Below are 27,976 nucleotides of genomic sequence, written 5' to 3' on the forward strand. Positions count from 1 at the left end.
TAAGAGCTAGAAGAAGAGCAATTATATAAATACCCATCAAAAGTTTTTTCTTCTTTCAATATGGGACAATGTCCCTATGCCCAGGAGGAAAATTCAAATATTTTATTTTTTCTCTATTTTTTATTCATCATTTTTAAGCTACACCAAGCTTAAAGCCCAACAATTGGTGGTATATGATAATAGTGATATCGGTTAATAATAAACGTGGATAATAGAATCTTAATAAAATTAAATATTTGTTATAAATCTAGATAATCCAGACCTATTTTTAAGATTTAGATTTTAGACAAGGGTGCGATTCCGAAACCCAAATTAAAACCGGTCCAACCGCGGTCCAAAGAGAAGTCACCAACCGGTCAGAAGCTGGGAGAGAATCGTCTAAACGTGTTTTTCGTGCTTTCAGTCGAACAACAGCGACTGGTAGGAGCAGCAATGGACACAAAATTTCGATTTCCATTTCTCTTTTATTCTCCATCGCAGTTCAATCATTTTTGTTTATCATCCTAATTTCACTCTTTCCACTGAATCATCACAACTCTGTAATAACTATTTTCATCTCCATTTCACAGTCTTCTCCGATGCCTCCTAACTCTGACTCCTCCGATGATGATCAAAATCCTAACCCTAACCCTAAGCCTAGCTCAATTGATCAGTCTTTGGACGTAATCGAGAATCAATTAGCTTCAATATCAATCGTCCAACCTGAACCCGAATCGGATACCAATTCGGATACCAACGGAACGTCGCCGTCGAAGCTCACCAAGGGATCGTTGAACGAGAATTTTGATGGCGATAATGGAAATTTGAGACACGGCAATGTGATGGAGAAATCCAGCTCGTCCAAAATCGTGGGGAGGAACAATTCAGGGATGGAAGAAATGGAGGAACCTTCAAGTCCAAGTAGCAGTGGGTATGCTGGTGAGAGGGGAAGTAGCAATGCTAGTAGTAGTGGTAGGGGTGGTTCTGGAAATGGGGAAGTTGATGATGAGATTCATGAAATTGTGAATAATAATTCACTAGACGGAGTTTTAGATTCTGATGTACAATGGCTTCCTGGAAAACGCCATGGCAGTGAGGTGGGTCATACTTCCTTTTCTAATTTATGTGGCAAAGTTTAAGAAAGAACGAAACTCTTTTGAAACTTGTGGTCATAACTATGTCATTGCATTTGTGGGATTATAAAACTTTTAAAATTTGTGGTATTAAACATACCATATTACTTGTGTGGTTGTAAAACTTTTGAAACTTGTAGTCTTACATGTTTCATAACATTTTTGTTGGTTTAACATATTCTCATAACTGGTCACGGGTTCGAGCCGTGATAACAACCTCTTACAGCAATACAAGGTAAAGATGCATGCAATAGACCCTTGTGGTTTGGACTTTTTTCGGACCCCGCGCAGTGCACGGGGCTGCCCTATTTTCTCATTAAGAGTAAATGAGAAGTTTAAGTTAAATTGGCTCCAGATTTAGAAAACTGTCATTCTTTTTGGAATGGACTAAAATAGAAATGCGGAGTATCACCTATGTTGACTGAATACAGAGGTTAAGGTTTAATTTAACTTATGAGTATTATAATAGGCACATAATACTTTAGAAACAAAGTAACTCTAAGTTGCAATTCAATAGTCTAAGAAATGGTCCTATGTGCTCATACGTACTAGTGTCTATCATGCTACAAAAAGGTGGAACCATTCATGAACCAAGACTGAACTCTAGCTTCATTTATGTTTGATTGAAGTGGGTTGAGAACCATGAGGTTTCAGGTTCAGATCGCAGCGGAAGCAAAGATACTGAATGATTTCTTCTTCCCATCTATTCAAGACTCGGCGGATAGAGTTACCCGGTATTTGTGATGGTGGGTAGTAGCAGGTTGTTAGATAGTTATATAGTTAATATGTAATTAGTCCGAGTCCCACATTGAACAAGAGTGGGATCTGTATTATGTATAGCTATAAATAGGGCTCATTGTATTATAATTAATTAATCAAATAATAAATTTTTCTCCGATGCATTCTCACATGGTATCAGAGCTATCGTGAGAGTTTTATCGCTGTCTATAAATTCAGCGCCTCCGGGAAGAGAAATCAGTCAACCGGAAGTCCTTTTTCCGGCAAACACAGGTTTGTCCGCAAGAAAGATCACTATCCGTCACTATTGTGCAAAAACCAACACCACCACGAAGTAGATCAGCCTCCGGCGACCAACCCATAAAAAAAATTCCGCCAGAAAAACCCCCACGCGCTGCCAGATTTCTGGCGAAGTTCCGGCGCGTGAGGCAGCTTCCGGCCATTTTTTGCCGACTACTCTTCAGGACAGTCTGTTCCCCTTGCAATTCCGAGCCTATCCATCCAATTTAAACTAAATGTCGACCATTTTTATATTTTTCCAGTGTGAACAGTTACTTTTCCTGGCGTGAATAGTAATTTTTCGGCGTGAACTGTAATTTCCAGAAAGGTTTCTGTTTTCTGGGGTGTTTTAGAACCTATTTTGTTGTGTGAACACGGCTGAAGCTTTTACAACTAGTCTTACTATTTTCAAATTTCTCCGGCAACACTTTTGCAGCAAATTCTTAAGTTGGTCACAGAGATTTGCCTCAAGGCTTAAATCATTATAATGTCATTCGTCTCATAAGCATTTGACTCAGAATCCGTTGGATCCAATGCATTGAATCCAATCCAGATGGTTTCTTTATCGAAATATATAGGGTTCGTTCAAGTAAACAGACATCTTCTGAGATTGCTATTGTGGTTTAGACAGGTAATAGCGTTACTTGTGTCTCTCAATCTTCTTATCCCAGAAATTGGATTATTGATTCAGGAGCGTCTGATCATATTTTTGGTAATAAATTTGCTTTCACTACTATTTCATATTCTCAATCTCTTCCAACGGTCACAATGGCCAATAAGTCTCAAATCGTGACAACTGGAATAGGCAAGCAAGTCCACTTCCTTCTTTTACCTTTGAATTCAGTTCTTTATGTTCCCGGTAGTCCTTTTAATCTCATAGCCGTTAGTCGCTTAGCCAAATCACTTAAATGTTCTGTTTTATTTCTTGATGACCTTGTTTTTATACAGGAACGCAGTACAGGGCGGATCACTGGTAAAGGGCGTGAATCAAATGGACTTTATTACCTTATCCTTGTTAAATTACATGAATTCACATCAACAACTTGTTCTGTTACTAATTCACCAGATTTATTATTTAAACGGTGGGGACATCCCAGTTTATCAAAACTTCAGAAAATGCTACCTGGTTTGTCTCACTTGTCCACTCTAGAGTTTGAGTCATGCTAGCTCGGTAAGTATACTCGCTCCCATTTTTCTCGGCGTCTTGATAATCGAGCAGTCACCTTTCACTTTAGTCTATTCAGATGTTTGGGATCCTAGTCTGGTCAGTTCTACCTTGGGATTCCGCTACTTTGTTTTCATTGATGGTTTACAATATTCCCAGACCCCACGGTGTGGGATAATACTGGGTATGTTGTTGATGAAAAATAGATCTGAGTTGTTTTCTATTTTTCAGACCTTCCACGTTGAATCCAAAATCAATTTCGGGTTTCTATCCGAACATTTTGTAGTGATAATGACCCAGAGTATTTATATTCTCCATTTCAGCAGTTATGAACTCTCATGGGATCATTCATCAAACATCTTGTCCATACACATCTCAACAAAATGGGGTAGCGAAAAGGAAGAATAGGCATCTCATTGACACTGCTCGTACCCTACTCATATAATCTCATGTTCCGTTGCATTTTTTGGGGGATGCAGTTCTCACATCTTGTTATCTTATTAATCGTATGCCATCCTCGGCTATCTAGAATCAAGTTACATTCTCTGTGTTGTTTCCTCACACACCTTTGTTCTTTCTTCTACCTCGTGTCTATGGGAGCACATGTTTTGTTCATAGCCTTACTACAGGAAAATATAAGTTAGCTTCCCGTGCTCTTAAGTGTGTATTTTTAGGTTACTCGAGAACTCAAAAGGGGTATCGATGCTACTCACCTGACCTCCAACTGTGCTTTATGTCTGCTGATGTTACCTTCTTTGAAACTCAACCATACTTCAGAGGACTAGGTGGTCACTTTGCAAATTTTTTCCACCGCTCTTTGCTTTTGGCTTCTTTGGGAAATAATAGTCTATAAGACCTTTAGTCCTACTCGTACCCGTCGATCCATGGCTTGAAAGAGATTGCATTTCTTCCCCATTTTGTTGGAAATGACAAATCAGCAGCTTCACCTTCTTCCATATCATCATCATCATCAAGATTGGTCACAAATGGTTGATGACCCATTTGTTGTTTTTGCTCCTTCTTCTTCTCAACAAAATTCTTTATTTCCTCCCTCACCTCCGGCGGGCATTTCGGACAACTTGTGACGTTTCTATCGCCGCCAATAAGATGGAACTTAAAGCGATAAATTCCGCCCATTGTAATCTTGTTACAAAACTTGCATACAACATTTGTATTATTCTTCTCATTAACTTTATCGCCATATCGCCAAGCCGGGTCTTTCTCTTTCGAACTTTGGGACATTTTTAAATCGGTATTAAGATATAAGAAAAAACATAATCAAATAAACTGAAAATAATCTTTATAAATTGAAATACACATACAAATTAATAAATAAAGGCTTCGACGGGAAGAAGAAGAAAGAAGAGAGAAAAAAAAGAGAAGAAATTACCTGGAGGCGTTGACTTCTGGTTCTGGAACCCTAGCAGCAACAACTCGATGTAAGAAGAGAAGAAATGTCTTCACTTTGGGGTCTATGTTTTGTATAATAAAAAAAAGATCTAATCTTTTTATTTTTTATTTTTAAAATTGGCCTCTTTTGACTGAAGCGATTGCTTTTTCGCTTCTCGCATTGAAACGATCGCTTTTGAAGATAGAGTCGCCTCAGCTGCAGAAATTCTTGCTTAAAGCGCCAAAGCGATCGTTTTTTTAAACACTGCCTTACCCATACCTTATGCAGGTAGAGAGACTGTTTCCAAGAGACCCTCGGCTCAAGCAAGCAGAGGTAGCAGGTACCTTGTTGAATTAGTCAAGGGCGCACAAGCTGGCTCGAATACAATCGTTATTAAAAAAAATCGTTTTATTGAGAAATCAAAGTTAGATATTTTGACATGTAAAAGCTACATGGATATGAGGTGTATGACATTTTGGGACTTGCTAGAATAGGAACAGTGCGAGTATAAGAATTAAATTCTGGAAAGTTTCATCAGTTAATTGCTTTAGTCAATGTATTGCTAACTTTAGCATATTATATAGTGTAATAACTTATCAAAGTACCTACTTCGGTAGACCTTGGTCTAATGGTTTCCTCATGCTATGGATAATTTGTGTTTGACTGTTTTGAATAACTACGAGAACATAAGGTTGAGTGAGGGACCACTCTAGGCTGTAAAGTTACTTGAAGCTTTGCTATAGACTACATAACAGAGAGTCAGTAGTGGATGTGAGTGGGGGGTTTATGACTTTTATATTTTCCTACAGGCTATAACTGAAGATTGCCTCTGTTTAGTACACTCTCTCCATTTCATTTTAAATATGTATGTTGATTAAACACGGAGTTTAAGATGTTAGTTTTACTTATAAATATCATACTCGTTTCAATTTATGTGAACCTATTTGATTGGGCACGGAGTTTAAAAAAAAAGAGAAGACTTTTGAACTTGTGGTGTAAAATGAGGCACATATATTTTGTGTGGCTATAAATCATTGCATAAAGGTAAATTATTTTCAAATATAGAAAGATATCATTCTTTTTGGCACGGACTAAAAAGGAAATAAGTTCACATAAATTGAAACGGAGGGAGTATATTTTTTATATTAGTGATAGTGATAATTAACGTACCGGTTATTTGATAGAGAAAATATCATACTATTAAGTTTCAACATTTGAATATTTAATGAATTTGAGTTCTTAGAAAGTAGTGAAAGTGATACAAACATGAAATGGCGTCAAAACATTTTGGAAACTCTCAAATAGAAAAAAGTATCATATAATATAGCACGGAGGGTGTTATACTTATGGCAGTAGAGTTGCCAGGCTCTTGTTTTTTTTTGGGGGGGGTGGGGTGGGGGGTGGGGTGGGTGGGGGCTTTGACTTCTATCCAGATCTCCGGCTTTTAAACTCCTAGGGGGTTGGTATGGGGTGGGGATGACAGTAAATATCGTCTTTGCTTACAAGTATTGTTTCCTCTACAAATAGAGAATTTGTCTATCATAGATATTAATCAAGAGTTCTACCAACTTCAGTTCCATCCATTTCTTCGATCAATTTGCATTGCTGTCAATTGCTTATGTTAATATGTTGCCAAGTACTGCAAGCAGATGTGTATTTTGGAATAAACCTCAGTCGTTTAATCACATATAATTCATGGAGGAAGTATTCCTCTGAAGAAGTTGACCTAATAGTTTTTCTTTAAAATATTGCTTCTAAAAATGAATGTATCAATTTCTGGAATGAAATTGAAGCTTGCTTAATTTGGCCTCTAACTGAACCAGGTCATCTAATTTGGGATGGAGTGAGTTTATAATTTGCTTTAATTTTACTCATCGCTGTCGACTTAGTTGAAACCAGGAGCTCTTAACTCTAGCTTTCTGATGGCCTCTTCAATTTTTATGTACGTTAGTAGTTCTGTGTTCTGACACTTTCATCTGCTTTCAGTGTGTTTCTGACCTTAACTTTGTTTATAGTATTTGTTTGCAAACTTACGAATAACTAATAAAGGCACATTCTTTATAAAAAACTAATAAAGGCACATTCTTTATTAAAAAAACTAATAAAGGCATGTTGAAGGCCTACATCTATACTGTGAAAATACCTTTAGTCCTTGGCCATTGTCATGCGCCTCTTTCGTGCCATGCCCATACATAGCCCTATTGCAGCACGCTTCCATCCGAAGTAGTGCAGTGTCGCCAACACCTGCACCTTTAGGCCAACGGACCCTTGCTTGCATGGCTGAACCAAAGCCATGCTCACAAGTCGACACATGATGCCCCTATGACAGGTGCGTCAAGTATCCAATCGGCGTGGAGGTCTCTTTCCAACACTCGGCAGCCCGCAGCCTCTACTGCCCGATTGATGCCCAACGCAGGCTCTAAGGCGTTGCGCAGCCCATACGAGTTCCCAAACTCGCATGGATACCTTTGACACTCCCTTGAGTCATCTAGGCAGGCCCTTGGGGTTCGCCCCCAAGGCAGCTCGTTCTATACGGCTCGGTGGCAGCACGTATGGGGGAGGCAGGTCGGAGCTTTCATCACCTATACCCCCTTATATATGCTTAAAATTAAAAAGCCCAAGTTGCCCGAGTAGACTGCTCTACGTCAGACCATCAGAAGACTCCTTTCTCGCCAGTTCTTAGCCGAAATTACAACTCCAAATTCTGGGTTGTAACATGATAGGTCCTTATAAAACTGCGTTTTTTATTGTAAGGCTTGGCTTGTATCAAAGGAGAGTGGCCTTTTGAATAATGCTAAGTGCTAAACCTATCATTTTCCAAGGGAAACATGAAATAAACTGCAGCATTTTGATTTAAGTACAATAATTATAGAGAGAAAATGATTTTGTTGCCCGAGATGCTCTACTTCTTGAAGACCCCTTGGATGCGGGATTTTCCCTTTTATGTCAATAAAATTTCTTGCTTTATGAAAAAGAAAAAAGGTAAGATTAAAGGGAAAGCAAATGTGTCGGCCTTCAAATTATGCCTTGTCAACTTATGATTCTTTCATTAATGAAGTGCAGGATGATGCTTCCATTTCCTGGAGAAAAAGAAAGAAACACTTCTTTATTTTGAGTCACTCAGGAAAACCAATATACTCAAGGTTTGTGTTAGCATCCATCTTCTGACCGCAGAATGCCATTTAGTATTTGCTTATCAGATATTGCACATCAAATATAATGTCCTCTGAATTTTCTTTTATTATTGATTGAAGATATGGAGATGAACACAAGCTCGCTGGATTCTCTGCCACTTTGCAAGCCATCATATCATTTGTGGAGAATGGGTATATTTCCGATGAATGCTAAATACAGGATTCCTCCATTCTTTCAGTGAAGAGTATACTGATTTTTTGCAGTTTGCCTGATTAATCACTTTTTCAGGGGTGATCGAGTCAACCTGATCAGAGCTGGAAAGCACCAGGTTTGCATCAATAACACCTCACTTCTTTTTAGTCCCTTTACTGCTTGGACATTTAGAAGCCGTGGCTTAATAACTTAGTGAAAGACTGAAAGCACTAGATTCCTATTTATTTTCGGTTCATGTGCGTTATTTTTGATAGGATGGTTAAATGTAATTGATTGTGGAAAATAGACACTAAGGAAAACATGAAGTAAATGAAAGGTAGTAAATTACTTTTCTGGTTTGCAAGGGTGGTAGTGACTGAGATATAGTTTGTAATGCGATGAACGGAACTATAGCCTAGCTTCTGTAATTCGGAAAGAAAACATAACACTTTAGTACAGTACTGCCCTGATTCGACTTTCCTTTCTTAACAGACATTGTAGATTTGTTTTTCAGGTAGTATTTCTTGTGAAGGGACCTATTTACTTGGTTTGCATAAGCTGTACAGAAGAGCCTTACATGTCACTAAGGGGGCAACTAGAGCTCCTATATAATCAGGTAAGCTCTGTCTGCCCCCTCTCCTCCCTCTTTTCCCTTCTAAATTGGTGACTGTAGTTCTATCCTTTTTGTAGCACTAGAGATACTGAGCTGTTTTTTTTTTGGGTTCTATCCTTCGCATATTAATTGCTTACCGTTTCTTCTTTCAGATGGTTTCAATACCTCATGTATATGTTGCTCTATATGCAGATGATACTTATCCTTACAAGGTCTGTAAATAGATGTTTTGAGAAGAATGCAAAGTTTGATATGACACCTCTGCTTGGAGGAACAGATGTCGTCTTCTCTTCTCTGATCCATTCTTTCAGTTGGTTTGTAGCTTTCTCTCTCTCTTTGCTTCATCATCATGTATTTCACTTTTTATTCCATATTAGCACTGTATGTGTTTTATGGAGTAAGATGTTTGGACCAGCTGTTAAATCTCAAGGGTTCTGTGACTTCCTGTCTGGTTAAAGCTTTAAAGGACTCTGCAATTTGTCACTTTTTTCTTTTTCCTATAAGTTTGTTTTATTTTATTGTTTAGTTGTAAAGCAAATTCATTTATAGACGTGGGGACAAGGACAAAATAGTGGACAAGATATTCCGCGTAACTTAAAACCGAAACAAAACCTGAGATAATGAAAAAGCAAAGAACTTAGTTTTCAGTCTACTCCACTTTTTAAGATTAATGCGAACTAGTCGTATTTGGCAATGCTATAAATTTAAGCGTATAGCTTATGTGAAAAGCTGGGGAGAAGAAAAAGATGAACGTACCTATAAAAGGGAAAGGACTAGGAATGCCTAACATATATAGCAAAAGTAATATTCCATCTCCTGAAGGCTCCGGAGTTAACCAATTGTGGTTTTCTGGTGCAAGGATTTGAACTTTTGTCATCTTAATTCTTTTAGTTAAGGAATGGAAGCACTGTTGCTTCAGCTTCATAACCAATGTTGCCTTTTGTGGCGTAGCATTATTTGGGAATAATGTACCAATCAAAAAATATTTGCAAATAATTTAGGTGTCAATTCAGTTCACCATATAATAATCTTAAATTGTTAGGAGTACTGCAGTGTATTAAGTTCTGTCAGTTGATTCATCCTGCTTTTCCTTGTTTTTGTTGTCTGTGTCTATTTTCGGACTTATACCAGCAACAACCACAACAACAAACCCAGTGAAATCCCACAAGTGGGGCGGACTTATACCAGCAATGACAACAAATTGGAAATATTTTCTTTTTTCATATTTTGCTGATCCCCACTTGTGGGAAATCACTGGGTATGTTGTTGGTGTTGTATATTTTGCTGATAGCCGTTTTTTCTCCTCTCTGATTTCTTTCAAGATGTTATAACTTAATTATGAGGTGCGTTTGGAACTATTGTTCATTATAAAGGAAGTAGATGCCATGGGAGGGTTTTGCCTCAATTTTGTATTATGCTGTAAGAAATACCTTTTTGATACATATATAAAGAACAACTTGCTGTTAATTTGGATGTGAGCAGAAAAATATTCTTATATCTGCTATAATACCAAGTATAGCCTAAACGATCATTGTCTTGAATTTCTCAGTTGATTAATTAATCAAAATTTACTTGTATTCAAGGAATCCAGCCACTTTTCTCCATGCATACACATGCCTACCACTTGCTTATGCAACAAGGCAATCTGCTGGGGCTATCTTGCAGGATGTAGCTGATTCAGGCGTCTTGTTTGCTATATTAATGTGTAAACACAAGGTCTTGATCCTATTTCATAATTACTTCTATTTCTTGCTCGCACATACTAGAAGTACAACAGTCTCATTATGTCTTAATTTTTGGTGAAACCATCCTGAATCGGGTGATATGCAGGTTATCAGTCTCGTTGGTGCCCAAAAAGCCTCTCTTCACCCTGATGATATGCTATTGCTATCCAATTTTGTTATGTCTTCTGAATCATTTAGGCAAGTTCCATTAGCGTTTTGACTTTTGTTGGTCTATTTCCTTGTGTATCTGGTGCGAATGCAGGAGACGATTGACAAGCTCATATTACATTTATTCTTCAGTTCAACCTTATTAGGTTGGTGATAGCTGCTAAAGCCCTGTAGTAAATCAGATCTCGTTCTGTGACTTCTTTTCCAGTCTATAGTCGGGCAAAGTAGCTAAGAGCTGTTTGTACTTTGTTGTGAAGGCAGGCATGGCCCTTCTGTGATAACATGTTTCTTCCCTCTTTATCTTAGGGATTGTGTGTCTAAGCATGTTATTCTTTATGAAACCCACTGTTGGTCCATTTGACTGATTACACCGTCCATCTTTTAGTCATGTATCTAGGTAATTTCTGTTAATTGTCACATTTCATAATATCCCAAATTCTTTCACTTGGATTATCATGCGTTTAAGTCAAGTTTTTCTTCAAGAATATCTTCCTTTTTCTTATGATGCCACAAGATTTATCCGGTAACCATGTGTTTTGAGGCAGTTCTGGAAATTTCAGGTTGTTTAAGTGTATGAACCACTAATCTGGTTGTAATTACTCAACTGCCTAAAGCTTGTTCTCTACAGGACATTTGTGTACTGTCCCAAGCCAGCATGAAGCCGATCTGTCGGCTTTAGCTGGAAATTGTTTGGTTTCATGGTACTGTATATTATTGTTTTTCTTCTATTCCGTGTGGTTGGTGTTCGTAATGTTTGTATCATTCTTTTTGATTGAGGGAAGGGGGATTTTTTCAGTGTGAACTTAACTGTCTGAGTGCATTTTCATATCTCCACATTTGTGAGGCAACGTGCCAGCACCATATAAAAGATTTGTGTTTCTCGACATTTACTATTTGGGATTGCCTGGAGGCTACTCTAACATGTTCATTGGCGTCATGCAGGACATCAGAATCCTTCTCACCTATTTGTCTACCAAGATTCAATCCCATGGCATTTTTATATGCTTATGTGCATTACCTTGATGTAAGTTGAGCTAACTTCATCAACTGATATCAAAAACCACTCTCGTTACACCCTTTGTCCTAAATTCTTTTGCACTTTGGTTAAAGGGAAACCTCCTTTTCGCTATTCTTTACTTTTTTAATATTATGCCACTACAAAGTTACACAAGTTATTTTATAAAATGTCTACGTATAAAAAGAAGTGTTGTTATTTGTAGCTATGGGACCACGTTCTTTAAATGTTTATACAAACTATGGTTTTACTCTTACACTCTGTTTCCATTATATATAAGACAACCATTTAATAAAAAACATCAAAGTAAATCTGGCTTTGGATAGTGTTAGTTGGTTGCCCTGCAAGAATTCTTCAATTTTCATGATATGGTTCACGAATATCATTTAGCATTTTAGTCTAAACAAATGACTCTATTTGCTTGCTTTATTTGACAGGGTGACACATACTTAATATTGCTGACTACAAGTTCAGATGCCTTTTATCATCTTAAAGATTGCAGGTAGATTATTGATTTTCAAGTAAACTGATGTTTGAAATAACTCATGGCTCAAACATAAAAAAAATTTCCATGATATTTGAACCTTGGGAGGGATTACACTGGGTCGTTGTTGTTGTTGTTGATATTTGAACCTTGGGAAATGAACCAGTACATTTCCCAGTGTTCTTTTTCTTAATCCTTTCAGGGGTCCTAGCTATTGCGAATGAACAACTGTTATGTTAAGGAAAAAATAATAATGTAACTTGTAGGATTCGTGTTGAAAATGTACTTTTGAAGTCCAATGTGCTCGGTGAAGTTCAAAGATCCATGGTAGATGGTGGCATGCGCATTGAAGATTTACCTGATGACCGTTGTTCCCGTTCTGGAGCAGTCTCCCCTCATTTGGGTCAGCATGGACATGCAATGGATTCATCAGAGAGATTCGACGAAGCATTCCTAGGTGTTGGTGGCCCTGCTGGACTTTGGCATTTTATATATCGAAGTATTTATCTTGACCAGTACGTCTCATCAGAGTTTTCCTCACCAATAAACAGCAGACGACAGCAAAAAAGGTATTAATACTAAATGAAGTTTCTCCCACAACAATCAATTTTTTTCTCCTTTTTCTCTTAGTGAGATGAGCCTATCTGGTGCAGGTTATATAGATCTTACCAGAAGATCTATTCATCGATGCATGAAGAAGGAATTGGGCCTCACAAAACTCAGTTTAAAAGGGATGATAATTGTGGTATGTTTTTTTTTTTTGGCAGCTTTTTCCTGCAATTGGTGTAGCTCGTGAAGCATAATCCCACGCTTGCCAGCATGATGCTATATGAGCATGACATACCATCATATCTCTCTCAAGATTTTCTCTATCTGATGGAGTATGTTTATAACAAAAGAAAGCATTGGTTAAATAGTGGAGACATGATACATTTTCTTTTCCTTCTAGATAATTTTTGCTGTTAGAGAATTTTGTGGGTATGCACTCCTTCAACATAGCACTGCTGTTTTATTGGTAGAAACAGGTTATTTTCTTATGGAATCTTACAGGTAGAAAAGAGATGTTTTCTGTGGATAAAACTCACGGGATAAAGTGCCAAATAACATATTCTTCTTTTGGTTCATAACTCATCTCATCTGCCATTCTCTTCTGTTAAACCATGAGCAAGAAGAAAAACCTTATATCCTGGTGATAGTCATAATTGCATGAAAGTCCAATTCTTTGTAAGGCTCACCCACCAATTGAAAACCACAAGCACTTCATTCGAATTTGCCAACTTTGGAACTGATTCTGAGAGCTAAGTGCATATAGACGTATTAGTGAATTAAAACCTTTGTTCATCTTCCTTTGGCTTATAGTTCTCTCAGTCTCAGAAATTGTTCATTGTGATCAAGTCCAATGTTGTTAACTTGCCTTCTTTCTCGGTAATTTCTTCTTCCCCCTTTTTCTTTTTGGGTTTAAATTTTACCAAATTCGAGAATGAATTCCAGTTTTAAAGTGGGGAGGATGGGGATAGATCAGACCCATATGATTTCCTATGTTTATATTGTAGTTTCTTTATGAAATAACATATCCTTACCGTATGTTGCAGTTCTCTTGTGCTGGGTTACCCCGGATTTCGAACTTTATGCTGTATTTGATCCTCTGGCAGACAAGGTATGATTATTTAAGTTTCTTCTGAGCCTATTGTTCGTCTAATTATATCTGGAACAGCACTTCTTCTCCAAACTCTCTTTGCCAGTCAATTCTTTTGGTGTTATACGTGCCAGAGGACATTTTGTCTTGGTTGAGACTTGGGAAAAAGCTGCTGGTACATGGGCTGATCGGCCAGTTTGGTTCTTGAATTTCAGCTCTTTAAACATGCAGACCTAGGTTGACTTAACGTGGTGTTAGTTTAGTTTGGTTCTCAACTGTAATCAAACAGTACTGACTTTCATCGTCCTCTGAGAATACATAGAAATTACTGCATATATGAGAACATACAAGTTCCATTCTGTATACTGCAAGCTTTTCTTCCTAGCCTGGTAGAATTAAATGCAGTCTTACAAGTTATTTGCTGCTATTCCGTTAAAAATCTACACCGAGCGAGCCTTAGAACTGTTATTTCCTGAACGTTCTAGTCCTGCCATGCCCTGATACTGTTGACATCTTCTTCTTCTTTTTTTTAATTAAATTTAAAATGGCCACTTGGCATCAGGATCACGGTTTAGTTGTTATATTTCATTAGGTTCTAGTGTTTGCAAAAGTACTTTAGTCTTGTTCGAGATGTATATGTCAACGTAGGGCTAAGTGTGAGATTTTGAGGAACTCTTAGCTTTAAAGAACTACTAATTTTTCTTTTAAATTGTTTAGTATTGATATGACACAAGCCTGGTCGGAGTAGAGTGGGTATAGAGGATTCATATAGTTGATCCCAACTAATTAGTGATTGAGGAATAGTAGATTGATATTTCATCAATCCAAAGTACTTAATGTTAGTTTAAGCTACTTCATTGTGCTTATTATATGTGCTATTTCACCAATACATATGTTTTTTTAATGCTAATTCTATTGGGAGATGAAAATAGAACATTTGTTATACTCTGTCAGTCCCTCTCTTTATGTATGACCTTTGGTAAATTTCACCTTGCAGGCTCTTGCAATTAAAACTTGCAATAGGGTATGTCAGTGGATGAAGGATGTAGAAAATGAAATTTTCTTGTTGGGAGCGAGCCCTTTTTCATGGTGATTCTTCCAACAATTTCTGTTCTGCATGTACTCTACTCTTTGTAATTTAGATGGCAACGAATATCAATTGTAGTTGCAAAGTTAAGCAGTCGAATTATGAGCTCATCTGTCTTAGCGATATTTAGTTTTGGTTGTACTATTGATGAAATTTTGTTGTTCCTTTTGTATCAAAAGCTTATTTCTATCGATAAATAAATCACAGGTGGAGTGTTCCAGGCAATACTCCATTGCCGGAGTTTGCAGAGATATCCTTATGAATTTCTCTTGAAAGGTTTTGGTGAATTTGGACGTGGCGTCACATTGGTTAAATGCATAAGACAAGAGGATTGCAAAAGGATACAATTCCATATTCGGCTTGGATGTTACCCACGTTAACGTTGTAACTGAGCATGCTGAACTGGGGAAACAATATGATAGTAGCTTCCTTGGAGAAGCAATTTTAAGGTTTTCGCAAGGAATCGTACAATCGACAGAGAAGAATAAAACCCAAAGTATTTGTCAAAAATTGGACACTTGTTTCATATACAAGAGAAAGTTCAGTGGATGGTCTGGAAACAATAACTATTGCATTGTGATGTTCTCCATTAATGATATGGTACAGAATAAATGTACCAGAACAGCCGTCTGAGTATGGATTTCATTTTACTAACTAAAATCTATGTTGCAATATTATTGATTTCTTGCTACTTGGAATCTGCATGCAAATAGAGCTACTTTGAGGACTGAAAAATGATGAAAATTTCCATCCCAAATGATCTTTCTTTAGTCTCTCACCCAAACAGGAAGTTTACCAAAAGGCAGCACAGACCACAGAGGAACTGAATATGATCGCACTGTCTGTCAGCTAACATAAAGTTTAAACTCTAAACCAGCCTATTAGTCAGACCTCTCTCTTGCTTCAAAACTGCATTTTAACACAGAAATTACACTAATCTTCGTTCACGGTACATAACTCAAGCATAGACTTTCGGTAGTTGCGATGATTACAACCGTTATGGAGTTCAACCCTAAAAGTGACCTTCTCTTATGTGCACACTTCCTAGAATATATTTTATACAAATCTATCTATTCTATCTATATAGAATAGGAGAAGCAAATCAATGTGATGATGCCAAAATGTCACATTAAAAATTCAACAAGTGTCAAATTTTAGGACAAAATTAGTTAGGTTAGTTAATAATTAGTTACTCCTTTTGAATTTGAATTAAATATAATTAAATATCTATATATTTTTAAGAAAACTACTATATATATAACTTCAATATAGAGATATATAAAATGATACGACTAATTTGCTTTGTGAAATGAGAATGTTTTTGAGTAATAATTCATATGGTCATGCTATATGGATAAGATCATGTAACTAAAAATATTATAATAGATAAAATTAAAGACAAAAACATAAATAATAATTTCCAGAAATAAATAAAATATATAAAGATATAATTTAACTTCTTATGTAGTAATCTTAATTAAAAAAAATTAAACTTTCATATTAAATACAAATGGGAAGAAGAATTCAAATTAATTTCTTATTGAAAATAATACAAAAATAATAACTATTATAATTATTAGTAGATTTATGACATATAATAAAAGAACTTCTTCGTTTAAACTTTGAACTAATTCAAAACCATCCATTTAGAAAAATAATACAATAAAATTCGTAAAATAGATAAACACTAAATAAAAAAGTTAAAATATTGTAGAACAAAAAATAATGTATAAAGAGGAGAATAGATATAATGTGATTCTATCCACACTTTAAATTTATTTGATAAAATTAAGTAAATAAATAATACTCGAAAATATTATTGATAAATTTAAATATAGAAATAATTATAAAAAAGTCATACAGCATAAAGTCAAGTTAAATTCAAGACTAATACAAAATTATATTCATTGTATTATATTAAACTGATAATTTATTTAAAATTCATATGACAATTTAATAATATTAAGTAATGGATAATACAGTTAGATAAGCAAGGAACAAAAAAAGAAATAACATATAAATTTGTGAGAAAATATAAAAATATAAGACTTATAATTAGAATTATGATAAGAAAAGTCGTACATATACATATAACTAAAATCATAATAAATAAATAGTTATAAAGGAAGAATACTAAAAAAAAAATCAAGCGATAGCGTAAAAACGTATATACTAATCATATTGGAAATTTTAGTTACGAAATAGAATTCATAATTTCATAATGAAAGTACAAAAATATAAAGATACTATTAGGATATTATACATAAGATAAGCATATTATATATATAATATAAATTAATAATTATTAAAAATATTAGTAATTTTAAAAAAAATAAAAAAGGCTTATGTCTTTATACTTTTGATAAATTCAAAATTATAATTTAGTAAAAAAAATATTAAATTATTTAAATTTTTAGTAAACTACAAAATGGGAAAACTAATCAAATATTACAATAAAAAAGTATGAAAAGAAGGGGATAACGATGATTTTATGATATTTATATTTTGAATTAATTAAAAACTAAAAAGATAAATAAATATCACTCAAAATAATTATTGATAAATTTAGACAATTGAAGAATTTTGAACAGTATAACATAAGTTTAAAAAAGATAAATATTTTTAGAGCAAGAAAATATATATCTATGTTATATTAAAAGAGAAGTAGTATCAAAATATTAAATCAATTGACAAAAAGTCACATAAGTAAATGTATAGTGTTAAGTACTTGCTAATTTAATAAAAAATAAATAAAGAATAAATAATTTATTTGATTACTATATAATGTGCATTCTTTGATTTTGTATAGATTTTGTTATATTTCTACACACTACATTGAATAATAAAATAATAAATAATATTTATTAAAAATAATATGATATATTAGATCATAATTGTAAAAATATTAATATTCTGTCAAACGCATCACGCGAGTTCTAACCGGGGGAGAAGATATGTTGGCCCAAGGGCGGTCAACTGAATACCCTTCGCCCAATAATTATACTATGTATAAGGTAAAATATTACTTTTTAAAAACTAAACTCCTTATTGAATTTATTGGTTTCGCCACTGGTTCTAACACTAATGTTATATAAAAATAAAGTACTACTAATAATTTTTTATTTAGGGTGGACTGCATTGATGATGTAAGTATTCATTTGTGAAAAAAGAGAGTGCATTATCACTTTTAGCCCGCGTCAGAAATTATTTACATATGATAGTCAAAAAAGTGTGTAAAATCTGTATAATTTTTATATATAATATACATAATGTATATATATACAAAAATATATAAAATTTATATATTTTTTCGGTTGCCCACCGGGTTTGAAGTAAGGTCCATGTATACTCTAGTTGTTATTGTTGTACTATTTTTTGCTCAATATTGAATGACGCAACCAGTCAAAAGAAAACAAGGTCCCACCGTTGCGCAGGCGCGGCAACAAACTCCCATACGCACTCCTCCAAGTTTCCAACCGTTTCTTCACTCTCCACTTACGTTCGGTTCCTCTCTCTAATTGCGAATTCCCATGATTTACGCTCATTCAATTCAATCAAAGTTAATACACACACACACACGCACACTCTCTCTATATATATATATAAGAGTATATATGAGTAGTATAAGTTTTTTTTTTTTGCATGTGCATATAAACCGAAATTAAAGTGGTGGATTTTTGGTTACATCCACCTAGTGTTCACAATTCCCAGTTTCCTTAATTACTCCACCCTTCTTTTTTTTTTTTTTTGGAGAAAAGAAATTCATTCTAAATTTATAATTATCCACCGTCTCTGATTAATAAATGAAGAGGTTGAAGAAAAGCTTCAGTGATGAGGCACATGAGTCAGTGTCATTAGATCGGGAGAATAACCCTATTTCTAATATGGTTTCAGAGGCGAGATGGGGTTTGAATCCCATGAAATTTATGGGATTTGTCTTTATTTGTTTGATGGTTTTGACGGTTATATTCTCGGCCTCTGTTTTACTCGGGGACTTGCCTTCTGATAGCAGCCTCAGGATTTTGGCTGAAGCTAGACTCTTTGATGTTATACCTCCAAATGGTACTTCCATTTCCCCATTCTTTAGCTTTTTTATACGACTTTTTAGTAAGGTTTACTCTGCATTAATGTGGTGTGTAAGTATATAATTTTTAGAATATTGTGTAAAATATAGGAGTAACATATACAGTAATAAAATGTCTTGGTGTTGCAGTGTCAGATGACACTATTTGAATCAATGTCTGACTACACCAACTGATTTAAAATCCTGGACTGCACAAGCATTACGATGTACTCCGGTGAAGTGTTGTTTGGGTTTACTACTGGCAGTAATGGAGTAAAAGATTTTGGTTTGAGAACCACATATTAGTGTATAAAGTGCTTTGCACCCCAAATAACTTCAGTCGGAATTGTTCGTTAGCACTAATAATTTGTTGGTCTGAAAAGCGTGAATGAAATTAAGAAAGAAATTCACATAAGTCCATGAAGCAGATTATCAACAGAGCTGAACCTTTGTAGGATTGGTATTAGTAGTACAAAGATCTGCAGCCTCTATATGTGCTTTTGATTTTTATATCCTTCTGTGCTACAGTTGCATCTTAGTATAGTTGCAAATTGCACTATTGTTGTTTGGCTCAGAGCTGATTCATTTGCTGTTCCACTAGTGAATCCAGTTTCAATAACAAGAGAAAGACTGAGTACATTCTCTTTTTCCGCTACGATGTTAGGTTGGGGTGTAAATGGCTTCGAGTGCCTTCTGTAGATTGAAACAAAATACAGCAATTAGGTGAGCCCAGGATCTTAGATTTGACTTTGTGCTTATTTATTCTCGTTTGTTAGTTTGGATTAGCCTAGCATATCTGGCTTCACATGTACACACTCTTAATAGTGTGAGGAAAGTTAAAAGGCCCCAATTCTTTTGAAGATTTAATCGGTAGAATAAAGCTAAAGCTGAGAACCAAGGTTGGCGGCAGAATAATCAGTTTCAGTCATTTAAATTTTTCTTGTATGGGGCTCTCTGCCAAAGGAGGAGAGAAAATCTGGAAAAATCATATTTATACTTTCAATTTTTGTATTCTCTCTCTCTCTCTCTCTCTCTCTCTCTCTCTCTCTCTCTCTCTCTCTCTCTCTCTCTCTCTCTCTCTCTCTCTGCTTTGTTTATATAATGTTTTGCTTGTATGCTTGCTCTTATAGTTTGATTGTGGATATAATAGCTAGAAAATGGTTGTGATCGTGACTGTGTTACTGATAAGATGATAGATGTTTTGTGCCTTTTGGAGCGTGGCTTCCTTAAAATATGTAATAAGTTTCTTTTCTTGTTTAATTTCTTTTTTGTTTTTTTCAGCCACAGTTTCAGAAGATGGTAGTCATCGGCCAGTCACGGTGCAGAAACATAAACTGCTCGGTGGCCTTCTTCCTTCTGGATTTGATGAAAGATCTTGTCTGAGTAGACATGGGTCAGTCTTATATCATAAAGAACTGCGCCAGAGGCCTTCTTCTTACCTCATCTCAAGGTTACGGAACTATGAGGCTCTCCATAAGCGATGTGGACCTCATACAGAATTATACAACAGAAGTGTCGAGCTTATCAAATCTGGTCAATACAGAGGTTCTGCAGATTGTAATTACTTAGTTTGGATATCCTATAGTGGTTTAGGAAATAGGATACTAACCTTAGCTTCTGCTTTCCTATATGCTCTGCTTACAAATCGAGTCCTACTTGTTGATCCTGGAGTTAATATGCCTGATCTCTTCTGTGAACCATTTCCGGACGTTTCTTGGTTACTTCCTCCAGATTTCCCTATAATCAGTAAGTTTAGCACCTTTGATCAGAAATCTCCTCATTGCTATGGTTATATGGTGAAGAATGATATCGTCGGCAATTCATCTGGCTCAATAGTGCCTCCCTTCATCTACCTTCATTTAGCTCATGATTATGATGATCAAGATAAATTATTTTTCTGTGACGAGGATCAAAGTTTTATCCAGAAAATCCCTTGGCTAGTCATGAGGACCGATAATTATTTTGTGCCTTTTCTTTTCTTGATCCCATCATTCGAGCGAGAGTTAAATAATCTTTTTCCGGAAAAAGAAACCATATTCCACTTTCTGAGTAGATACCTTTTCCATCCCACAAATTCTGTATGGGGGCTTGTTATGAGGTATTATCAAGCTTATTTAGCCCAAGCAGATGAAAAACTAGGAATTCAAATTAGAGTCTTTGATACAGGTGTTGGTCCTTTTAAGTATTTTCTGGATCAGATCTTCGCTTGTACAACGAAGGAGAATCTGCTGCCACGAATTAACCGGGGGGAGCCTATAGTTAACCCATCCGGGAAGCAGAAGACGATAGCCGTCCTGATAACTTCTCTAAGCCCTGGATATTTTGAAGAGTTCCGAAACATGTACTGGGAGCATCCCACTGTGACAGGAGAGATCGTTGGCGTTTACCAGCCGAGTCAGGAGAAACATCAACAAACTGAGAAGCTTATGCATGATAGAAAGGCGTTGGCAGAAATGTATCTACTGAGTTTAACTGACAAATTGGTTACAAGTGCATGGTCGACTTTCGGATATGTGGCTCATGGTCTTGGAGGTTTGAAGCCTTGGATCCTATACAAGCCTGAGAACAAGACAGCCCATAATCCGCCTTGTGTTCGAGCTGCATCATTGGAGCCGTGTTTCCACGCCCCACCTTACTATGATTGCAAAAAGAAAACTGGAACAGATACGAGTAAAATTGTTTCTCATGTGAGGCACTGCGAGGATGTGAGCTGGGGTTTAAAGCTATTTGACCAAAATGGTGAATTATAACAATGTAGGCTGTTAGCTGTATTCACTTCTGTAAAGTTGAGTCAGAAAGGTTGTTTTCTTTCAAGTTGCATTTTTCTCCCTGGAGAAATGAAAGCTGGCCAAGAGTTGATCAAATCTTGGTCTCAGGTTTGCATTTTTTGTTTTCACCGAAAATCTTGTTAGCACATCCAAAGAGTGCGCAGAATGATATTTTGCAATTCTTTCTACTTGAAAAAGTATATAAATTGCTTGATAGCATCTTCAAGTTCTTAGTTCTGCACCATTATAGGACAAAAATCGAGCCTGAAATTGATTTTTAAGCAGCTAAAATATTACAAAAATTTATGAACTTCGGTTATGCCTTAAATAGGGGTCCAAAAAGGAGTCCTCAAAGTGGCTATCTGTGCATCTCTCTCGAGTAAAACGGCATCGGTGGAGTTTTACAAACTTTGGTACCAAATACGAGACGCAAAATCTTATTTCTGTTCTGGTTGTCGGTTTCTCGAGAACTTTACCCCCCTTGAATGAAAATTCTGGATATTTTACAAATTTACCCAACTCGACAATTAAGGATCGTCAATACTTTCAGTTAATTAGACCAAAAAGGTACCTCAACTGTAGCAATTTATTCAAGTATAATCATTAATCTTCGACCATTTACATCCAATTTTCACGGAATAAAATCCCCAACCCTTTACTTTGAGGGGTGATAATACCAAGTTACTCAGGGTAAGGCGATTAATCGATCAAGTGCTACAAACGCTTTTTTCTCATAATGTGTCAGTTCAATGAAGATGAGATAATAGACTTCAAAATAACCATATTGACACACACACACGAGCCGGTAAGAAACTTTGATCCAATCATCTTGGTATGTCTACTTGTTTAGCATTACACTTGTAAACCACACCAGTTTGGTCTTATTATCTTAACTAGTACATAGTCACTGCAGCATCAGATGACCAAATAAAAGAGTTTCTCTGCCAATGGCCCCTCCATCTGCTCGTACATGAATGCGCAGACATCTCAATTTTTCCTCCCTTCACTTAAAATGATATGGTATCCATGTCTGCAGTTTAAGAAAGAAAGGAGTCAATAAAAAACAGTCAGCTGGTTTGACTTTTGAGTCACAATCAATCTGCCTAACAAAGAAAAAAAGAAAGAAAGAAACAAACAAACAAACAAAGCTGGAGTCTCACGTTGATTTAAAAGGTGCACTGGTAACTCCAACAGGGGTATTGAAGGCAACTTCCTGAAATGGGCCTGCCATCTTGCCACGTGGAAACCATCCTAGATCCCCGCCTTTCTTTCCTGAGGGGCATTCTGAGTAAGCTGCAGCAACCTATATTCAATCAATCAACCAACGACGCTTAAACTTTAGTCTCAAGCTAGATAAAAGAAAAAGGAAAAATAACTTTAGAAGGATCACTGGGTGTTAGACTCTTGCCTACAGAATTGTTTGAAATAATGTTCTACATTTTTACGGGGCAGAAAGAAAGGAGCTCACTGCTTCTCTTGGCAATATATTAATTGTATTTAGACTGTTATGCCTAGACAAAATACTGACTCTACAACCTTCTTCCACATCCTTGTATATTTTCACTTTCAGAATTAGCGCGGTGAATAACAGACGTAGATACATACGGTGAGATTGTTAAATCTACCTTGGCAAACTCAGCTGGTGGAACTTTATCTCCACTGTCCAACCAGCCTTCCTGTAGTTTCTTGTAAGCTTCATTAATCTTCGATTGCTTCTCACATAAGATATGCCTTGCTGAAAGGTCAAAGCCAAAAATTTATGTAATAATAACACCTAAACACAACAAGATACCCATTGGCCTTCTTAAAATATAAGAAGATACCTTTAACATATGTGCAGGTTCCAAGGCCATCTCCTTTGCCGCCTTTTCCTTTTCCTTTTGAAGCACCATCCTCACTTCCACCAGCAGCCTGTTTACCCTTTCCCTTGGCCCCAGAATCCTTAGCCTTGGAGTCCTTTCCCATAACTGTTAAAAGTTTCAAAACAAAGTAATGAAGAATGATATCTCAATCACAGGATACAACTCAGATTTTGCACTTGAATGCATGCTCAATTAAGGAAAACCAATTAGTTTGAGTAAGAGCAATAGTGCGATGGATGTACTTGAAATAGGAGAAGAATGTCTTAACTCTAAATCAAGAAAACGGGAAGATAAAATGATAGAAATGGTCAGCAGAGCAGAATAATTGATATCAGAACGTCATGACAGTGTGTATATGATCTTCCATGGTACAGAAATAAGCAGCATTTACAGAGAGAGAGGAAACAAAATAATTGTGGCAAATGAAATTTAGATAGAAAAGCATTCATCTGCTAGTGTTGCAAAAGTGAATTGTGTGACATACAGATAATATGGAAATTATCATAGACAAAGAAAATCTAATTTGTATTGCATGACATCTTGTTCAATCGATCTTGTAAAAAGGAGTTCCATGAGAACATATTTTCCAGATTACATATTTGTATTTTAATGTATTAGCAATAAGAACTTCTGGATCTATTGAACAAAGTTTGCGGGAGACTAAAGCACATTAATGCATTGATAGTAAACATCAATATACATCCAAGTTTTCACCAAGCAATCCAAAGTGAACTGAACAGCACAACTCAATAAATACCAAATTAACACACCATTCAAATAATATCATATTATTTCTTTTTGACTGCCAATTTCATATCTTCCTCAAGCTTCCTATGTTTTTTGTCTTTTGATAATGGTGGTGCCCGAGCTCGGGTACCTCGACTATTCCATCGAGTACCTGCTACTTTCTACCAGCACAGGTAACAGATTACTCTGCTCACCAAGACTTAGGTAGACGGGACACCTATTGTTTTTGTCCCTGCTGATATTTTAACCCTTGCCTCCAAGATTTGCACATACTTTATTGATCATTAAGCCACACCCTTAGGTGCTCCTCAAACTCTATCTATACAAATAACTAGAAGAAATCAAGTCATCAAGGTTTCTGAGACAGAAGCTCTACTCCACCCCTTGAATGACCCTTTAAATCCTGCAACCACCTTCTGATACTGCCTTTTTGATGCATCAATCTCTAACATCATGCATAAAGGAAGATCTGCACTGCATCTGAGTGACACAAGCTCAGGTTCAACTACGTCTGATTTACTAACCAAGAGGGAATGAGAAACAATATTAGCTTTGGTCAAGTTAACTCGTACTGGAAGGTTTTCTATCAGTCCCAAAAAAAAAAAAACAATATAACTGTTGGCTTCCAACTCTTTTTACTCCTGCATTTTCAAGCACAGAAAGTTGTTGTCTTCCAACTCTTTTAACTTCCCCATTTTGACTTTTGACTAGCACACTAAGTTGGTGGTTTCCAACTCTTTCTATTTTGACTTCGGACTAGCACACTAAGTTCCCAAGCCTTGATCGGATGATATCATGGTGTCATCTTGCAGAACTTAAATGTTTGATGATTGTATTACTGATCGGGTAAATAAATGATGCAAATTAGTGTACACTGAACACCAACCCAATCTCAACTAAACGAAGAAAGACATATAACAAGATGAGATGCTTCTTCTAATGTTACCATAATCTATATTTTCATAAGCTAACCCAAGTTAGCTTACCTGATAGTCAGTAATTTGAAGTTATCAACTTGTGTTACTCCTATGTATCGGGATACCACGGGCATACGTCATTCCCCCCACTCCCCCGGTACTAGTAGAGGGTTATCTTTTGAACGCCAACAAAAAACAGAGAAATGGAAGTACATATGGAAGGCCTATAGTATAATATCTATCAATCAACTAAGCCTCAAATTTGGTCACTTAATTCTGAATTAGTTTGGTCACTATATGAATCTTTTGTATCCATTCCGCTCTACACCATATAAAGAGATCAAATTCCCATCTTGCAACTGATGTGGGACAAACTCAACACCCTCCGCACACCAAGGCCAGCCAACTGGAGCAACAACAACAACAACAACAACAACCCAGCGTAATCCCACAAGTGGAGTCTTGGGAGGGTAGTGAGTACACAGACTTTACCCCTACTCCCGGGAGTAGGGAGGCTATTTCCAAAAGACCCTCGGTTAAAGAAGATAAACAGAGACAATAAATCAGTACCATCAACAGAAATCACAAAAATAATAACAGCAACATAAAGACCAGAAAATAGATGAAAAACAATAACAATAACAAGTAGATAAGGCCCGGTACTATGAAAAACGGAAGACTAGTATGACCACAACATTAACCACTAGCAGTCTAAGACAAAACCCTTTCTGACTAGTCTCTCACCCGGAACGATGTAGAAAAATGCTCAACTGCCTCCTAACCTACAACCCTAATGCTCAACCTCCACACCTTCCTATCAAGGGCCATGTCCTCGGAAATCTGAAGCCACGCCATGTCCTGCCTGATACCTCTTCCCAATACTTCTTAGGCCGCCCTCTACCTCTTCTCGTACCAGCCAACGCCAACCGCTCACACCACCTTACCGCGGGTTCTGGCTTCTCCTCCGTACGTGAATAATAAAAATATGGGGACCCAACATCGGGTAAACCAAGATTTCGGATGGGCGTGGGCCTAGCACTGGTAACATGATAAGAAATGAACCTTGGGCCTAACTCAACTCCAAAGGTAGCTGATAAGCGGAGGATTGTTTAAGGCCATACAAGGAGACCAAATTCTCATCCCACAACTGATGTGGGACAAACTCAACATTTTCGAATATTACAAAAGACACTAAGTCTCTAACAAAAATAAAGGGTCCTTTAAAACAACAAACTTAATATAAGTATGACAACAATAGCAACTATTTCCAATCCCAACTTAAGTAGTTAGTATTTTGTCTTAGCTAAGTCTATATAACGAAATAGGCTAAATCCATCATCTCTCCGTACAGTACAAAGGGTGCCGCTCCCATCAAGTCAAAGCCCAAAAAAAAAGGGACTACTTTTTTTTTTTTTTTGAGAAAGGTCACAATAAAAAATATTAATGGACCAACTAACGAGAAAATCACCAGCAAAATTTTCACAAATAAAATCATACCCAGATATAAAATTCAAAAAAATTAAACTTAGAGGGCACAACATTCAGCATGAGGGATTTTCTACTATTATTCAATCAATGGAAGACCAAAAATTTCTAAAGAAATCAGATGAGATCCTGGAAAGTAGTACTATGAGTTAAAAGCTGCTATGAGATTTTGAGCACTGAGAAATTTACCTTAAGAATTTGATTAAGAATTTGATCGTTTCAAAGGGTTTTACAAGTTGCGAGGCAGCCTGCGAGGAATATCTATCTTTGCAAACGAAGATGAAGCAAGGATTTCTTCTCTCCAATATTACAAAATTGCCCCTTTAGCCTTTTTTTAAAAAATAAATATTTTACCTAAAACCAAAAGAAAAATGCTAGGAGTGGTACGGTTTGTGAACAAGATGAGATTATAATGTGAGTTTTTTTATTCCAACTAAGTTAATCATAAATTATTCTAATGGATAATAGTAATATGATTTCCTAAAAATTGGATCTAATTTCACTTTGACGCTCCAATCTTTTATAATTCAATTTATATTCTTGGCAAATTGGGAATATCTCGATCATGGAATTATTTAGTGGATATTTTTTTATTGTAATATTTGAGTCATTGGGTTAAATATGGGAATATGGGATGTACGAGATATAATATTAAATATGTGCATGGTTTTATACTAAATAAATTTGGATAAATTTTTATTTTTATTTTTGAAATTTCTTTCTTAAGGGATTAACTTTGGAGAAAAGTTGTGGAAAAGGGCATCTTTTTTTGTTATTTTATTTCGAGAAATATTATCCCACATGGAGTGTGGTACAAAAGTAATATCATATTTATTTTCAAGTACACATGCTATGTTAAAGCTTATTGACTAAGTTGGCTCATGATTTCGGGCCATGAATACCAAATATACAAGAGGAGGAGTTATAGGTCATGTGTGCTAAAGATTGAATATGTAAAAAGGATTAAGAAGGTTATATTAGTGTAACTTAAGTATTTTTTGAGGACCATAGTAACTAAGAAGATCACGTTTATCTAGAAATTATATATGCCTTTACGGGATAATGGTTTATTCCATTTTTAAATGGCGGCTTTTCTATATCATTCCTAAAGGAGGTACTTATCGTGATATCACTCATTGGTTGTAACCTATGACATTAAGTTGAGACATCTCAATTTACCCGGCATTGATGGTCATAATGTACACATGACGAAGGAAGAAAGTCATATACATATTGTCTGACCTCTCAATAATAACATCCATATATAATAATATTTTACTATAAATTCAAATTTTTTCGGAATTAATTTTTATGTTATGTTATAATATATGTTCTCTATAACAATATTTCGCTATAACATTCAAAAATATTCGGAACAAACAATATTGTTATAAAG

At 35.9% G+C, this 27,976-nt stretch overlaps 3 protein-coding genes across 4 annotated transcripts; 2 read left to right on the forward strand and 1 right to left on the reverse strand.

The window, feature by feature from the left end:
• The first annotated feature begins 290 nt into the window (after window positions 1–290).
• On the forward strand, window positions 291–15,429 carry LOC107764450 (vacuolar fusion protein MON1 homolog). 2 transcript variants are annotated; one of them, XM_016583012.2, is made up of 15 exons: window positions 291–1,076; window positions 7,748–7,827; window positions 7,939–8,010; window positions 8,108–8,147; window positions 8,526–8,627; window positions 8,817–8,938; window positions 10,208–10,340; window positions 10,455–10,546; window positions 11,459–11,540; window positions 11,969–12,033; window positions 12,282–12,584; window positions 12,669–12,760; window positions 13,608–13,672; window positions 14,649–14,740; window positions 14,946–15,429. In XM_016583012.2, the coding sequence occupies exons 1-15, from the start codon at window positions 579–581 to the stop codon at window positions 14,998–15,000; spliced, it is 1,893 nt and encodes a 630-aa protein (XP_016438498.1). In that variant the 5' UTR covers window positions 291–578; the 3' UTR covers window positions 15,001–15,429. The 2 variants fall into 2 exon arrangements, with proteins under 2 accessions (XP_016438498.1, XP_075103246.1); XM_075247145.1 differs by lacking the exon at window positions 14,946–15,429 and having other exon boundaries at window positions 14,649–14,910.
• A 2,850-nt stretch (window positions 15,430–18,279) lies between these two features.
• LOC107764458 (galactoside 2-alpha-L-fucosyltransferase-like) lies at window positions 18,280–21,725 on the forward strand. The gene is made up of 2 exons (XM_016583023.2): window positions 18,280–18,800; window positions 20,083–21,725. The coding sequence occupies exons 1-2, from the start codon at window positions 18,542–18,544 to the stop codon at window positions 21,549–21,551; spliced, it is 1,728 nt and encodes a 575-aa protein (XP_016438509.2). The 5' UTR covers window positions 18,280–18,541; the 3' UTR covers window positions 21,552–21,725.
• A 551-nt stretch (window positions 21,726–22,276) lies between these two features.
• LOC107764451 (uncharacterized) lies at window positions 22,277–26,906 on the reverse strand. The gene is made up of 5 exons (XM_016583013.2): window positions 26,770–26,906; window positions 23,393–23,536; window positions 23,195–23,304; window positions 22,730–22,872; window positions 22,277–22,599 (listed from the first exon to the last, which is right to left on the reverse strand). Exons 2-5 carry the CDS (start codon window positions 23,532–23,534, stop codon window positions 22,557–22,559), a joined length of 438 nt encoding a protein of 145 aa, XP_016438499.1. The 5' UTR covers window positions 23,535–23,536; window positions 26,770–26,906; the 3' UTR covers window positions 22,277–22,556.
• Window positions 26,907–27,976: the final 1,070 nt, after the last annotated feature.

The sequence above is a fragment of the Nicotiana tabacum genome, chromosome 24 (assembly GCF_000715075.1).
Source record: "Nicotiana tabacum cultivar K326 chromosome 24, ASM71507v2, whole genome shotgun sequence".
Classification (NCBI taxonomy): Eukaryota; Viridiplantae; Streptophyta; class Magnoliopsida; order Solanales; family Solanaceae; genus Nicotiana; species Nicotiana tabacum.

Coding starts and splice junctions, on each gene's coding strand:
- LOC107764458 (XM_016583023.2), top strand. CDS start 18,542: ATGAAGAGGTTGAAGAAAAGCTTCAGTGATGAGGCACATGAGTCAGTG. Junction 18,801..20,082: donor TGATGTTATACCTCCAAATG/GTACTTCCATTT, acceptor TGTTTTTTTCAG/CCACAGTTTCAGAAGATGGT.
- LOC107764451 (XM_016583013.2), bottom strand. CDS start 23,534: ATGGGAAAGGACTCCAAGGCTAAGGATTCTGGGGCCAAGGGAAAGGGT. Junction 22,873..23,194: donor CACCAGCTGAGTTTGCCAAG/GTAGATTTAACA, acceptor GATTGAATATAG/GTTGCTGCAGCTTACTCAGA. Junction 22,600..22,729: donor AGTGCACCTTTTAAATCAAC/GTGAGACTCCAG, acceptor CTTAAACTGCAG/ACATGGATACCATATCATTT.
- LOC107764450 (XM_016583012.2), top strand. CDS start 579: ATGCCTCCTAACTCTGACTCCTCCGATGATGATCAAAATCCTAACCCT. Junction 8,148..8,525: donor TCAGAGCTGGAAAGCACCAG/GTTTGCATCAAT, acceptor TTTGTTTTTCAG/GTAGTATTTCTTGTGAAGGG. Junction 11,541..11,968: donor CTTATGTGCATTACCTTGAT/GTAAGTTGAGCT, acceptor TTTATTTGACAG/GGTGACACATACTTAATATT.